This window comes from Saccopteryx leptura, chromosome 2 (assembly GCF_036850995.1).
Source record: "Saccopteryx leptura isolate mSacLep1 chromosome 2, mSacLep1_pri_phased_curated, whole genome shotgun sequence".
NCBI classification, from domain to species: Eukaryota; Metazoa; Chordata; class Mammalia; order Chiroptera; family Emballonuridae; genus Saccopteryx; species Saccopteryx leptura.
Window position 1 is genome coordinate 305,362,187 of NC_089504.1, and position 16,568 is coordinate 305,378,754.

At 42.2% G+C, this 16,568-nt stretch overlaps 1 protein-coding gene across 1 annotated transcript in view; it reads left to right on the top strand.

Annotated features, from left to right (window-relative positions):
* The window catches only part of SND1 (staphylococcal nuclease and tudor domain containing 1), a 444,392-nt gene that overhangs the window by 274,793 nt on the left and 153,031 nt on the right, over positions 1-16,568 (top strand). Inside the window, exon 15 of the mRNA XM_066362596.1 lies at positions 14,411-14,552. Within this exon, the coding sequence (XP_066218693.1) occupies positions 14,411-14,552 (142 nt within the window). The remainder of the gene's footprint in view (positions 1-14,410; positions 14,553-16,568) is intronic.

The window sequence follows — 16,568 nt, forward strand, 5'->3', positions numbered from 1 at the left end:
ATCAAGAGCATATTATATGCCAGACACAGTGCTGGGCATTGGAACTGTGACATTAAACAGATATGCGCAGTTCTTACATGGCATGCACAACTCCTTATATAATTGCAGTTGTGACAGGAGTGCAGTCTTGTGAGAGCACTGACTCGGGGCCATTGCTTGTTCCACGTGGTTAGAGAAAGTCTTCAAGTGATTTTAGAATGAATCCTAAAGAAAGAGTTTTTATAATTCTCACAATGCAAAATAATGTGTGATTTTTGTTTTCTGCTTATTGTCAACACTTTGGCTCTGAACCACTATTATCTAAGTTAAAATTGTATTCCTTAGGAAAGGGGACACTTAGTTCAATGTCATTGTTGCTAGAAAAGCATGGGGCTTAGATGCTGTTTTTGAAGGAATCATGGAGCAAATTTTACATCCACTTTCAAGTTGAGATGTTTCCCAAATCAGTTCACAGGCTTTATTACAGTGTCGTAGTATTTATTGTCTCAAAATATACAGAACAATTATAAAGAACTAATTTACTCTAGAGAATGTTGAATTTGGCTCCAAAACACTGGAGGGACAGTTGTCCAACTGAATAATTTGTAAGTTTATCTGGGCATAGCTGAATCACCACTGAATGTTAATTTGGTTTCATTTTTTAAAAACAAATCATTTTTTTTACCTTCAGTTTTCTTCTGTCAGAAGTTTTATTTGAAGGCATCAAATATAAATAAGCCAGAAAATAAAATCAGCTATATTATTACCATCAGAAGTTTTTCGGCCTGACCAGGCGGTGGCGCAGTGGATAGAGTGTCGGACTGGGATGCCGAGGACCCAGGTTCGAGACTCCGAGGTCGCCAGCTTGAGTGCGGGCTCATCTGGTTTGAGCAAAAGCTCAACAGCTTGGACCCAAAGTTGCTGGCTTGAGCAAGGGGTTACTCAGTCTGCTGAAGACCCACGGTCAAGGCACATATGAGAAAGCAATCAATGAACAACTAAGGTGTCGCAATGTGCAACGAGAAACTAATGATTGATGCTTTTCATCTCTTCGTTCCTGTCTCTCTGTCCCTAACTCTCTCTGTCTCTGTTAAAACAAAACAAAACAAGTTTTTCATTGTTGTTGTTTTTTATGACAGAGATAGAGAGTCAGAGAGAGGGACAGAGACAGGCAGGAGGAGAGATGAGAAGCATCAATTCTTCCTTGCGGCACCTTAGTTGTTCATTGATTACTTTCTCATCTGTGCCTTGGCCGGGGGGCTATGGCAGACTGAGTGACCCCTTGCTCAAGCCAGCAACCTTGGGCTCAAGCTGGTGAGCCTTGCTCAAACCAGATGAGCCCGCACTCAAGCTGGCGACCTCGGGGTCTCGAATCTGGGTCTTCCGCATTCCAGTTCGATGCTCTATCCCAGGGGTCCCCAAACTACGGCCCGCGGGCCACATGCGGCCCCCTGAGGCCATTTATCTGGCCCCCGCCACACTTCCGGAAGGGGCACCTCTTTCATTGGTGGTCAGTGAGAGGAGCACATTGACCATCTCATTAGCCAAAAGCAGGTCCATAGTTCTCATTGAAATACTGGTCAGTTTGTTGATTTAAATTTACTTGTTCTTTATTTTAAATATTGTATTTGTTCCTGGTTTTTGTTTTTTTTTTACTTTAAAATAAGATATGTGCAGTATGCATAGGGATTTGTTCATAGTTTTTTTTATAGTCCGGCCCTCCAACGGTCTGAGGGACAGTGAACTGGCCCCCTGTGTAAAAAGTTTGGGGACCCCTGTTCTATCCACTGCGCCACCACCTAGTCTGACAGTTTTTCAATAAAAAAATACATCTTACCAAAATGTGGTGTGGTTCTTCTCCCCCCCTACCCAAACACCTCTCCCTCCCCTTCCTTTTGAAGTGATATAAGCTTTTTTTAAGAACAGGAACTTAACAATACAATCAGTGCCCTGAACAGAACATGGCACATAGTAGGTGCTTAATTGCTTTTTTTTTTTGTTAATTATTTTTATATGAATTTTCTGAACCATACTTTCTTTTCTTTTTTTTTTAATTTTTTAATTTTTTTTTTATTTTTCCGAAGCTGGAAACGGGGCGAGACAGTCAGACAGACTCCCGCATGCGCCCGACAAGGATCCACCCGGCACACCCACCAGGGGGCGATGCTCTGCCCCTCCGGGACGTCGCTCTGCCGCGACCAGAGCCACTCTAGCCATCCCCAGCGCCCGGGCCATCTTTGCTCCAATGGAGCCTTGGCTGCGGGAGGGGAAGAGAGAGACAGAGAGGAAGGAGGGGGGGGGGTGGAGAAGCAAATGGGCGCTTCTCCTATGTGCCCTGGCCGGGAATCGAACCCGGGTCCCCTGCACGCCAGGCCGACGCTCTACCGCTGAGCCAACCGGCCAGGGCCTGAACCATACTTTCAATGCCTGCCTAGTATTCTGTCTTCTTAGTGTACTGTAATTGATTTAATTAGCTTCCCATTGTTGGCTATTGTGGTAATTTGGATTGTATTTTTCATTCATAAATGACATTGATTCCATCAGCTAATTCATAGTCTATACTTGTTTTTTTACAATGCCATAGGGATATATGCCAAATGATAGCATATAGTAGTTTTTTAATGTCATCATTCTTTGCATCTTTATTGAGTAAAATGATTAGGTTTTATATCATGGTGTGTTTGATGTTCTTCAAAACACCGACCACCTCTGTTTTAATAAATTTTTATTAGAATAGTGTTCATTTCTTTTTATATCTCAAAAACTAGAACTTTCTCTTCCAGATTTTATAATTATCTATTTTTATTAACTCTTTAAAAATATAGAGCTTTTAAAAGACCAATTAGGCATAATAAAACCTTTATTTAAGATATATTGGACCTAAATTGATACGACTTCAGGCAAAAAATGAATGTTCACAGGACTCTTAAGGGATGTTGAGATTATTTTAGTAACCTAACCTTTTCTAATACTTATTTTGATTTCTTTATTTCACAAGTTGCTTGCAGATGTTTTTCATGTGTCCTTTTCTGAAGTTATGTTCTTGTCTCAGGCAGGGCTGAGGTCAGCATGGCATCAATTTCCTTGCTCCTGAGTTCTTGATTTAGCCATGAAATGAAACTTGTGCTGCATCAGATCGTCTTTTAAATTCCTTACTCTGCACATATTATTTTAATTATCTCCCAAGCCGTTTTCTGTTCCCATAATAAATTCTTACCTCTTACCTATACAGACTTTGAAAGTGATAAAAAATTTATCTAAAACTTTTAAAGAAAAAATTTGTACTTCAAACTTTTAGGTTTTTTTTTTTAATTGATTTTTAGAGAGGAAGGGCAACAGAGAGAGAGAGAGAGAGAGAGAGAGAGAGAGAAACATCAGTTTGTTGTTCCACTTACGCGTTCATTGGTAGATTCTTGTATGTGCCTGCCCAGATTGGGGGCGGGGGTGTTTGTTTGTTCCTGGCTGGTTATATTTTAATCATAGCCTTGTGATTGATACCCAGAGCAGTAGACTCTTCTTGGTGTGCTTTGTTCCTTGTTCTTTCTGTCACCTACTATGTATAAGCTATGTTTTAGTCCTGTGTTTTTTTTCCAGAATTGTAGCAAATGTTATTACGGTACTGTCCTGTGCTGTTCAACGATGGAGTTACCGTTCATTCTGAGAAATATTGTTAGGCGATTTTTTTGTTGTTCGAAAACTATAGAGTGCCCTTACACTAGGTGGTCTAGCCTGCTACACACCTAGGCTGTATGGGATAGCCCATCACTCTTAGGTTACAAGCCAGTTCAGCATGTTACTATACTGAATATAGGCCATTGTATCACAATAGAAAGTATTTGCATATCTAAACAAAAGTAAAAATATAAAATTATGGTGTAGAAGATAGATACCTGTATAGGGCATTTACCATGAAGTGAGCTTTTAGACTTGGCAGTTGCTCTGGGTGAGTCAGTAAATGAATGTGGAGTCCAGCGCATCACTGTGCATTCCTGTAGACTTCATAAACACTGCACACTTAGGCTACACTAAACTTATAAAACAGAAGATCAAATCAAGCGCAAGAGAAAATGAGGCAATCAAGAGATAGTAAGCACAAAACATACGAGGCCCCTGTTGACATAACACAGCACACTGTTTTATAACAAACTACTTTTTATAAGTGCAAAGAGTATACTCTAAAGCAGGGGTCCCCAAACTTTTTAGACAGGGGGCCAGTTCACTGTCCCTCAGACCATTGGAGGGCCAGACTATAAAAAAACTATGAACAAATCCCTATGCACACTGCACATATCTTATTTTAAAGTAAAAAAACAAAAAGAGAACAAATACAATATTTAAGATAAAGAACAAGTAAATTTAAATCAACAAACTGACCAGTATTTCAGTGGGAACTATGCTCCTCTCACTGACCACCAATGAAAGACGTGCCCCTTCCAGAAGTGCAGCGGGGGGCCGGATAAATGGCCTCAGGGGGCTGCATGTGGCCTGCAGGCCGTAGTTTGGGGACCCCTGCTCTAAAGTAATGATAAAAGTATACTATTGTACAGGGGTCGGGAACCTATGGCTTGCGAGCCAGATGTGGTTCTTTTGATGGCTGCATCTGACTCACAGACAAATCGTTAATAAAAAAAATAATAACGTTAAAAATATAAAACATTCTCATGTATTACAATCCATTCATTTCCTACCATTCATATTCATGGTTGTGGGTGGCTGGAGCCAATCATAGCTGTCCTCTGGGACAACACCAAATTTTTATCGGATAATGCATAACGTACACGAGTCGTTGTATGGCTGTCACGGAATTACATTTTAAAACATGTGGCGTTCATGGCTCTCTCAGCCAAAAAGGTTCCTGACCCCTGCTATAGTAAATGCATAAATCAGTAACATAGTCGTTTATTATCATTATCAAGTTCTGTGTGCTGTATATACAGTCATTGTAAGTGCTGTATTTTTACATGGCTTGGGGTGTGGTAGGTTTGTTTACACGAGCATCACACAAACATGTAATGCCTTGCAGCATTAAAACAGCTATAGTGGCCTGACCTGTGGTGGCGCAGTGGGATAAGGCGTCGACCTGGAGCGCTGAGGTTGCCAGTTCGAAACCTTGGGCTTGCCCGGTCAAGGCACATATGGGAGTTGATGCTTCCTGCACCTCCCCTTTCTCTCTCTCTCTCTCTCTCTCTCTCTCTCTCTCTCTCTCTCTCAACCCTCTAAAAATCAATCAATAAAAAATAAATAAATAAAACAGCTATAGTGTCACTGGGCAATAAGAGATTTTAGCTCCCACCATGGTAGATGCCATCAGTCATTGACCTAAATGTCATTATGTGGCACCTGACTATATTTCTCTAAAGAATCATTATTTGATTCTTAGAAAAGTAACAAACAACGTGATTGTTAAATGGTTCTTTCTGTCATCTTTGATTGTGTTTATATTTACCAGTTTTAAGTAGAGGTGCTACTTTTAACAGCTTTGTTTTTTTTTGTTTTTTTTACAATTTAATGATTTGTTTGCTATAAATTAAATGCCTACAATTTGGATAAATTACATGTTTTTAGAAAAATATGTAAGGTGAAAAAAATTGAAAGGTATGCCTTTCTGTGTGTTAAGTTCTTATATACATCTTTTACTTACAGATTGGTATTACTGAACCACTATCTCTTATGTCTGTATTTTATCTATTGGATTCAAAATAGTTCTAAGATGGTCTTTCTCCAGAATAAAACTAAAACTTATTTACTTACCTCACAGAGATAGAAAAAATTTTCTCCATGAAATACAAATAGGATTTTTTTTTTCCTAAAGAAAAAGAGTAAACCAAGAAAGTGGAAGGCATGGATTTAGGAACTAACCCAAGATAGGAATTTCCAAAGTCTTGGTGGAAGGGCGGCCCAGGACCTGCTGTAAGCAGGTCTCACAGGCCACATGCAGGAGTCAACAGGGGGGTGCGAGTTCTCTAGGGAAGGCTGTACGTAATTCACAAGGTCATGATTTTGTAAACACTGAGTATCAATTTTATAAAAAATTATAATGACTTGCTGGGAAGATAGAATATGGAGAAATGGGAAAAGAGACCATTTGGGGTGAATTTAGCGGGTGGGAAGAAGGTGTGGTTTATTTGTAGAGACTTTTCTGAATCCCCTGAATTAGGAGCCATAACTCTCAGATGGTTCTGTGGACAGTCAGACATGAGGAAGGACATGCCTTGGCACCATGTTGGTGCACTACACACCTCCAGCAAATTAAAGGAACAGGATTGAATATAGGAAGAGAGCGAGCTTGTGTAGTTGATACTTTTCTTATGACTAGGTATATACGTCCACCCTTTTTATATAAGGTACACATATGTCATCACTGTGCTTTCTCAGCTAAACTTACAATACAAAAATATCTTATAGAACAAGCCAAGGGCATTGTATTGCCTGTTAATGATAAAATGCAGATTTTCCCACTAAAATGAAATGACTTTATATCTAAAGGTTAAATTGAATGATTCTCACAGCGTAATTTCAGCTGGTTCAATTTGGAAAACTGAAAGTCATTCAGTAATCTCTTGAGCCTGTTTAGAATTTTTATTTGATTAACAGTTGGATATTATTTTATTCACTTTAAGCCATATCACCTGATTTTATTTCAAGACAGAAAAGAAATATTTGTAGCCGTGTGTACTCAGTAGCACTTTTTTCTTTCTTTATACAAAACATTCCTCCTGTATAGTCAGTTGAGTCTTGCTTTTCTTTAGCCATTGCCTAAGAGTTGATACTTTTTTATGCTTTTTTTAGGAAACTGATACAATTTTTTCCCTATGCTCTTCTAACTCCATGATTTCTCATCTAAACTATTCTCTGCTTGAATTTCAAAATACTCTAACACATTGAATAGTTAATTAAAGCAGTATATCTAAAACGTGATTACTGAGTAATTTTGAATTAATTTTTTCTGAACTACTTATAAATTAGTTGACTAAAAAAAAGTTTTCTTAAGCCAAAAATAAAAATATTACATAATCTACTTACCCAGGCCAATTTTTAATTTATTTTTAAATTTTAGGCATAATTGATATGTAGTAAAACGTGGACATTTTGAGAGCCATGGCATCTATGGAACTGTCACCACAGTTAAGAGAATAGAATTGTATTATCCCCCAGAATTCTGTTCCCTTTGGAATCAACCCCTAGCCCTTCCCCTAGTCGCTGGCAAACACTGATCTGTTTTCTGTCCTTATTATTTAACCCTTGCTAAAATCGTGTGAATAGAAGCACGCATTTGAATTCATCCATGTTGTTGCCTGTATTCTCTTCATTGCAGAGTAATATTCCATTGTGTGAGTATACTACAGTTTGTGGATTCATTCTCCTGATGAGGTACATTTAAGATATTTCCTGTTTGGGGTGAATTTAGGTAAATTCCAGGCCATATTCTAGGGGTCCCTAAAATGTTTCTGTAACATGACTTGACTTTCTTCTCATTAGACCGCCATGATTGTCAGTCAGAATGCTGTTATGTATATTTTCATTATAAACACAGAAGTGTCTCTTTCCTTAGCATTTTCCATGTCCTGGTTTTGTTTGTTTTTTTAGGACCTTACCTTGTGAAAAGGAAATAGATGGTGAGCAAGACCAAGCACATGAAAATATTTATAGATGCCTGTTCTTTGCAGGGCTCCTGAGAGCAAGCCCAATCTTTAAGTGGTGGGAGATTTAGGCTTCTTTCAAGTCTGATGGCAGAGAAGTTTTTCCTCCACATTTGGGACACGGAGCTACACTTGCATGGAGACACTGGGCAACTTCCCTCTCCCTGTTTGGGAAGCGGACCATGCCATATCCTTCTGCCCTTCGGTCTGTCTTTATCTGCAGGCTTGGAAACTCTGCTTAGCCAGGCCATCCGACCTTACTAATTCATAAAGGAATAGTTAGGAAAGAAAAGAGAAGGTTGTGTTCTGTGTTGAGGGCGCCACAGAGGATGGCAGCCTCCCGTGCCCAGGGCTATGTGCCAACGCGGCTTCTGCAGCTGGTTCTCCTGACCCGTGCCCTCGGGGGTAGAGCCCAGGGCCCCTGTCCCAGTTCCCCTGTGCAGACAGCAGCCCAGGAAACTGTCAGAAATGCGAACCCCAGACAGCACTTAACGAAAGGTTATAGATGACCTAGCTTCGGTACTTTTTTTTTTGTTGTTGGGTTTTTTTTTGGTTTTTTGTAATTTGATTTGTTTTCCAGTCCATGTTTTCTCTAGGGTTCTCTCCCGTGTTCACTCATTCTTGTTAAACTTGCACCTCTCTGAAGCTTCTGCCCTCCCCTGACCCCTCCCTCATATCATACCTCAACATAAAACATTGACAGCCAGACAGACAAGATTGGTTCCCAATTTTTTTTTTTAGTGCTTTATGGTATTGTTGGAGCTGAAGACAGTTCCCAAGTGTTCGCCCCAGAGTCCCATTTATATTGAGAGATTATCTGCTGTACAGCTGGTTCCTCAAGGAGAATCAGAAACTCATTCTGTGAAGGAAGATGTCATTTGGGCCATAGAGCCCAGGCTGTGAGCAGGAGGAAGAGTGTGGAGTGATGGATGGCTGTTTTGAAGAGTGTGGAGTGATGGATGACTGTTTTGCCTTCGGGTAGGGGGACCTGCTTATGATTTATCTTCCAAAAAGCAGCAGAAGTAATTCTCCTGGTCTGGGGAGCCCTGCAGAGAGGTAGGTAACTATGGCGATGAACGACCACCATCCTCCCTAGATGAGAGAGCGCGTGTCCTTCGCAGTTAGTGCTGAGCTCTGCGCTCCTGCTTTCCTGTGTATCTGTTCCCTTGTACTCACAGATTTTGCTGCCTCTTTGTTAAGTTTAGTCAGACCCAGTCAGCAGCTTGCTCCAGAGTCCTTGCGCCTCGTGTCTGCCCTGTAAAGATAGGACAGTCTCCCTTGCAGGAGAGAGCCCTTTGCAGTTTGCTGGAGTGGCCAGCAGGACATGGTTGTGCCTCCAGGAAGCTTCTTCAGGACCAATGCTCTTCCCAGCCCAGTTTCCCAAATGCCGAATGCCGAGTGCCGGTGGAGGAGTCCCATGGTGCTATAATAAGCTTTTGCATGTATTTGTTGTCAGTTCTTTTTTCTGTGATGTTAATCAAAGAGTGATTGTGATGATGAGAACTAATTAGTGAGTTTCATTATTAACAGTTCCCATCAGAGACTTGCACATGATAATCCTGAGTGGTTAATTGTTAACTAATAGGTTTACTGTGATTGCCACTTCCCTGTGCTGTTTTGTGTGTTGTGCTGTTCCCTCTGACCAGTCTTCTTAACTGTGTTAATGCCGACTGTAATGGGTATTTTCCCTGGGAAAAAGTCATAGCATTCATTTTGCTGACATCTAGTACAAACCAAAAGGCTGAACCTGTGTTCCCGAGATCGCGGAGCTGTGCTTTATGTCAGTGGTTTTCTTCTGGGATGCAGATGGCCTGGCTGTGTGTGGTGTTCTCAGGACATCTGTCCTGTGCTTGCCATACGAGGGTCCTGCTTCCCCTGCTCAGCCCCCTCCCACCTCAAACTTCCCCACTCTCCCTAACTTGATAATCCATAATACTAAATTACTGTAAACACATGTTTGCTTACACCGCAAGATAGTTTGCAGGGAGAAGTTGCAGTCTGAGTACTGAGGGGTTTCTTTCAGGCCGGACACACGTGCCCACATTTGAAAGAGGTTTGGACTTGACAGGCCAGAAGTGCGGGGAGAGGAGGAGCTGTGTAAATTAAGGGCACTCTGCGGACCGTCCTGCCTGTCTTCAGGGTCAGTCGGAACCTTGCTCCTCGAAGTTGGAGGTATAGATATTAACACCCTCTGGAATGAAGTCACCCCGGGCATATTTGTTGCATCATTACTTTCTCAATTTCAAGGTGCATTGAGGAAGCAGAAACATTCCTTAAAGAGATGCCATGCACAGTGCAAGTTAAATGTAGCTAATGTATCCTTAAATTAGCTTTTCTCAGAGTCCCAGAAAATACTTATGTATGGTTTGTTGTGGAGCACAGGTAATGTGAAAACTACCGGTGTAACCAGAAGGACTCTATCTGCTCAAAAGTACAGTTACTTCTTGATTATTTACACCAGTGGAGAGGAAGATTGGTACAGAAAGCAGAAAACTGTGGCTAATTTATCTACTCAGATTCTCAATGTCCTGAGCCAATATAGTGGCAGGTAACTACGGCAGGTGCACTCCCAGCCCACCTGTAAATATACACCCCAGTGCGGCAGGCCTGGGGCAGAGCAGCTCTGCAGCTAGACTTGGAAGTAGAAGCACCACACAGTTAATAGTCTTACCATGAAATGAATGAGCGTTCTGTTGTAAGTCTTGGTATTATCCCTTAAAAGAGGCATTTAATTTTTAAAAAATCTAAATATAATATCAATATATAATGGTCTAACCATTATGCTATATACTTGAAACTAATATAAAATAATATTGAATGTCAACTGTAATTGAGGGGGAAAAAAGACCATCCAAATTAAATATCTACCCAGTGACAATCAAGAAAAAATTAATAAAATAAAATGAATAAACGTATAACTGCATGCCCCCACAACAGTGTGGCAATTGCTTGGAGGAGCCAGGTGGCAGGAGGTGGAGAAGGTACAGGGGTAAATGCTGGTGGACAGAGACGTGACTTGGGGTGGTGAACACACAATACAGTGTACAGATGATGTGCTGTAGAATTGTGCACCTGAAACTGGCATAATTTTGTTAACCAGTACCACCCCAATAAATTCAATTAAAGGGGAAAAAAATAAAATACATTTTGCAGTCTTAAAGATGTAAAGAAGTCTTAAGTTTCACTACATCTCAGAAGGGCCTCCTTCAGGATTATTGGAAGGGAATTGAAAAGGTTTTAATGATAGGAACTTGATCACTTTTCCATCATCCTTAAGATCCACGTCGTGTCTTCAACTCCTCCGTAGGGCCTAAATCAGTCTGTTATACTGTTTCTCATAAGCAACTTTTCTCCTGCTTACCTCGTATTGTAACCATAGAAATGAATATAAGAGACTGAAGCACATTGCTCTACTGGCACAGGCCCTTTGGAAGGTGAATCATCTAACCACATTCAGTCAGTTTTATAGTAATACTTTTAAGATGAATAATCTTCATATCTAAATTATCAGAGACTGACTTATGGCTACATCACCTAAAGGAATTGTCGTTGGCCTTACCCATCTTTTATTTGTGCCACTGACATACATATTAAAGGTTTCAAGAATTTCCATATTGAAAAGGACCATGCCAAGCAAAGGAAGTGCTTGGGATAGTAAGGAAAAGAGACATTATTTCCTTCCTGTGTCTGAAATTTGAAAGAGCTGACATCTTTTGGTGATTACATTCAATTTAGTTGACTTTATAAGAATTTTTTTGTTTTCAATGTTTTTTAATTTTAATTTATTGTGTTTACATAGATCTAGTGTTGCCCCGAATGCATTCCCCCTCCTGCTTTATAAGAATTTTTTGATTTCTCACATCCTATCAACGTGTGTGAAATTTCCATCTTGCTCTGCATGGATGACCTGTAGATGTATCGTCTTCCCGAAGCCTTTGGAACACTACCTCCAGAGGACGGGGGAGGTCCATGTGTTGTCATACAGATTTCCTCTGGAAATAAGCACGGCCAGTTCTCGTAGCCCTTTAAAATTGACTCTCATGCGTTCAGTTGTCACAATTGGCTTTCCCTTCTCATCTTTGTCATAGTCAATGGCGTGTCAGGTTCTCTTTGCTCTCTTCCCATATGTTGTTTCTGGAGTCGTGCTGTTAAGTTGTAGGTTGAGATTTAAAAAGAGACAGGAACATGTTTTGATTTTTATTACTAGTATTATTATTATTATTTTTACATGGCTAACCTTTGCTTCTCCTTGATCTTATTCTAAGTACAGTTGACCCTTGAATAATGTCTTGGTTAGGAGGCTGAACCCCTGAGCAGTTAAAAACTTAAGTATAATTTTTGACTCCCCTCAAATTATTGATAGCCCCTGTTGACCAGAATACTGACCAATTATATAAAGTCGGTTAACATATATTTTGTGTATTATATACTTACTTTTAGGATAAAGTAAGCTAGAGAAAAAAGTTATTAAAAATACATTTACAATACTGTATGTATTTATTGAAAAAACTTGTGTGTAAGTGGATCCATGCAGTTCAAACCCATGTCAATCAAGAGTCAGTGGTATCTCTCAGGTAATCATTTAGGAAAATAGGATGAGTCTGGTACAACCTCTTTTTATTTTATTTTATTTTATTTTATTTTATTTTATTTTATTTTATTTTATTTTATTTTATTTTTTTATTGTATTTTTTCTGAAGCTGGAAACGGGGAGAGAGAGACAGACTCCCGCATGCGCCCGACTGGAATCCACCCGGCACGCCCACCAGGGGCGAAGCTCTGCCCACCAGGGGGCGATGCTCTGCCCCTCCGGGGCGTCGCTCTGCCTCGACCAGAGCCACTCTAGCGCCTGGGGCAGAGAGGCCAAGGAGCCATCCCCAGCGCCCGGGCCATCTTTGCTCCAGTGGAGCCTCCGCTGCGGGAGGGGAAGAGAGAGACAGAGAGGAAGGAGGGGGGGGGTGGAGAAGCAAATGGGTGCTTCTCCTATGTGCCCTGGCCGGGAATCGAACCCGGGTCCCCCGCACGCCAGGCCTACGCTCTACCGCTGAGCCAACCGGCCAGGGCCCAACCTCTTTTTAGTATTAACATTAAAGGCCTACCTCTGTGTGTGTGCACTTTGTTTTTTCTGATAAATGCATCTAACAGACAACGATGAGCAAAAGTCTGTTTCTGAAAATTATAGATTATTGCAGTCTCAAGGGAAAAGGCCTTCTCTTCAGAGACACTGAGTTGCCTCATGATTTGCAGTAATCAATCAATTTGATAATAATTGTTGACTTACCAGCTCAGCTCATGAATAATGCCCCAGACTTAGATTAGTATGGCAGAAGGGTTTTAATCAGGTAGTGCTTTCTTTCCCATGAAGCATTTGTCTTGCTTGACGGTTCGGGACGTTAGCCCAGCTGCCAGAAAGGCCTTTCCTGCTGTATGTACAATGGGACACATGTTGCTTAAGTGTTCGTGGAAGGGAGTTTCCCATCCATTGAAGCTCGTTGTGCCATTACCTTTTAGCAGTGTGCCATCAGAGACACAGAGAACGGATGCCTGTCTCCCCTCTTCTCTGAGAATCTGTTTGAAGAGAAGGATGAATCTCATTACTATAAATATTATTTTCAGCAGCCTACCTCACTGTTTCTGAATGAGCAGAGCCCCTTCGACTGCTCTGAAGACTCTCAAATACTTGATGGCTTGTTAAATTTTTATTATCTAATGTGCATTAATTTAGATACAGTAGCTCTGTTGCTAGGAGTGGAGTTCGCAAGGAAGAGTGTGGCAGAGTGCAGACCGCTTCTGTCGCAGGCGGCAGGAAATTGCAGAGCCTGCTGTTGCCCGGAAAACCTCGGGAATCCTGACATCCAGGGACTCTTACCCAGCACATGCCATGTGATATGTTGATACTTGCTTACTCTGTCATCTGCTTAAGTAGTTTGAGAGATTGAAAGGATTGGAAGGCTCTTAGCTCCTCTGTAGCTCAGAGCTCTGAGGTTTGAAATGTCTATGATTTGGTACTCTTAAGGCTAGAATGCTTGCATTTTGTGTGGATGCAGGAAAGAAATTTAGAAAGTGCTCTGCAGTTTCATGTTTTCACTGTCTCTGTAATTACTCAGGGTGACATGGTGGGGAGCTGCCCCCCACGGAGCACGTCCTGCTGTCACAGTTTTCCCAGACTGGGAACAGGAGCGGTATTCCAGGTCCTGGCTCGTGCCTGAGAAGCTCACTGAGCAGGGCTGGCCCTGCTGGTGCCCCGTAAGGCTGCATTGTTCCGGTTAAGAAACAGTGAGCTCTGAATCCGCTAGCCTGCTGGAGATGGGCGAAGAGCCATTCGGGTTCCCTGCAAAAGGGCTTCAGTGGCTTGACCACACAGCCTGTGGGGAACGTCTTTCTTATTGAAAATGAAAGGTCTATTTTACTGTCATTTACTGTCCAGACAAAATTAGTATGGTCTTCTCTCCACTTCATGTAGGAAGGAAGAGGAGCTCTTTTTGCTGTCCCAGAGGAGGGGTAGAATGCTCATTTCAAAGCCCCTTCCTAACAGGTATACCTACTAATTGCTTAGTAAGTGAACTGAAGGAAACAGAGCCAATGAGAATGTTCTGGAAAGTTTTGATTAATCATATTCTATGGAGGTCATGTAGAGATCTGGTCTATGTTGTGGTTTTAGAAATGTCTGATTTTACAAGGTTATTTGCCTAGCTTCCTGTGGTCTACTAGACTGTCCTAAACCAGAAAGAAAGAAACATTACCTGAATCCTCTTATTTTTCTAAGGATTCTTTCTTCTCTTCTCCACCAGGACACCCAAAAAGCAAAGCAGTTCTTGCCCTTCCTGCAGCGGGCTGGCCGTTCTGAAGCTGTGGTGGAATATGTCTTCAGTGGCTCTCGTCTCAAGCTCTATTTGCCAAAGGAAACTTGCCTTATCACCTTCTTGCTCGCAGGTAAGTCTTCTGTGTTACATGTTACTCTGGAAATTTGTCCTGAAGCGCAGATTGTCCCCAGAGGTCGCTGCCCTTCTTTCCTGTGTCTGAGGGAGGACCTGGTGCCTGTCTCGGTGCTTTCCTCTCTAACTGAGACAGAATTTCTCAATTTAGTCCCCCTGTCACTCGAGACCCAGACCGAGCCCTCTTCCTGTTCCTCCTGCGCACCAAGCACAGGGCGTAGGAATGGAGTAGCTTAAAAGACAGCACATGTCCTCATACAGCCTGAGAGGCAATTCCAGACACAGAAATGTTATTGATGGACTTCCTGTAGTTGGCATTCCCCGTTTGGGACAGACCACCCCTGCCATGTCAGCCATGGGCAGGCACAGAGCAAGGACACCCTGCCCTGTGGCTCCCAGGCAGTGCCGGTAGTCTCTCTTCCATTCTTTTCAGGTGCCATTAGGCTCCAAATCCTTGATGAAACCACCGACATGACATTTCTTCACGGGCTCCGTGTCTGTTGTATTTGTCTGCCTCAATAGGGCTGGCTCGCTTGGGCCGGCCTTTCTTTGCTGACCAATGTGCATCTTGCTTAGCTCATCCTTTCTAGCATCTTACTATTTCACAAGCCAGCCTCTTTGACCAGCTTATGTTTATCATTCAAGGAGCACATACATGTCTTTGTTTCTTCCTTGCTGGCAAATAATTGTTATTTAGTCTGGGTTAGGACTCTGAAGGAACCTGGTTTTTGGGAGAAAGTGTCATTTCGTTTTGGGACCCTGCACCCCACCTCAGTCAGACACACAAGAACAGTTGCTGGCTCACCAAGGAAGTGCTCTGCTGTGTCTCTGAGGCAAGCTGCCTTTCTGTGGTTCCTATCACCTCAGGAATTCTTCTCCTAGAGTCCTGAATAGAACTTGCCATGAGGGAGAAAAAACAGGCCATGTTTGTTGTCCCTGCCGGATGTAATCCGCCTGACACTGATAACTTCTCAGGCGGAGGGTTGCCCTGAGGCCCCACTAAATGGATTTGTTATGTGAGATAAATCACTCACCCAGCAGGTGACTAGGACCTTGAGGCTCACTGCTGCTGGGCGGCTCTGGTCCCAGGAATTAGTGGTCACTGCACAGCTCTATGTGCTTCCTGAAGGGACTGACTGCAGCCTTGCATGGGGCTCAGGGGCAGGTATAGAAAAGAAAGTCTACCACAAATCCACACCTCAGTGAGGGCTGTGCTGCTGGTGTCTCTGCAAGTAGGAGTGATTGTAAACGCAGGGGTAGCATAGCCTCGTGTGAGAGTCCTTTCTTGCTGCCATTGGTGCCCTTAAGGTCTCCATAGCTCAGACGTTTCTTAGTAGTCACTCCTTGTTAGAGTTTGAGGTTTATACTCATCTCATCTTTTGCTCTGTACCTGCAAAACAAAAGCGTCTTTCGTTGGCATTGTAGAGCTTCATCCAGAGATGTGAAAGAGAAACAGTAGTATTCCTTTTTTCAGGGAAACTTAACCACAGATCTGCAGGGGAAAGAGAACATTGTAGTTCCGGCTGCTATATTCACAACTACCTGAATGGAGCCGGTTGTGGCTTTGGACTGAGTTTGGCGAGGGTTCTCCTGCAGGCGCCTTCTGGTCGTGCCTAACTTAAACACGGCAGTCTGATCACTCAGATCGGCGTCAGCCAGTTCCTCGGTGTCCTTGGCATTATTCTCAGCTTAGCAATTCAGAAGGCATTGCCCGAGTTCACTTACATTCTGAAAGATAGATTACAGAAGCAAATACATGATAAAATTGTAAGCTTTTACATTTGTCTTCTGCCATACTATATGTGGTCATATTGTGCATCATCTGGTTTCTTCAGAAAGCTGGCGAGGACACAGGACACTGAAAAGTCGTAGGAGAAAGCAAACCCAGTTTGAGTCATGGCTCTGCTCTGCCCAGGTAGGGACTTAGGGAGGCTGTTTACCCATTACAAGCCTCAGTTTATGTTTGTTAACTGGGAAGAGTATCCTGTTTCTCAGCGTTGTTGTGTGAGTTTAG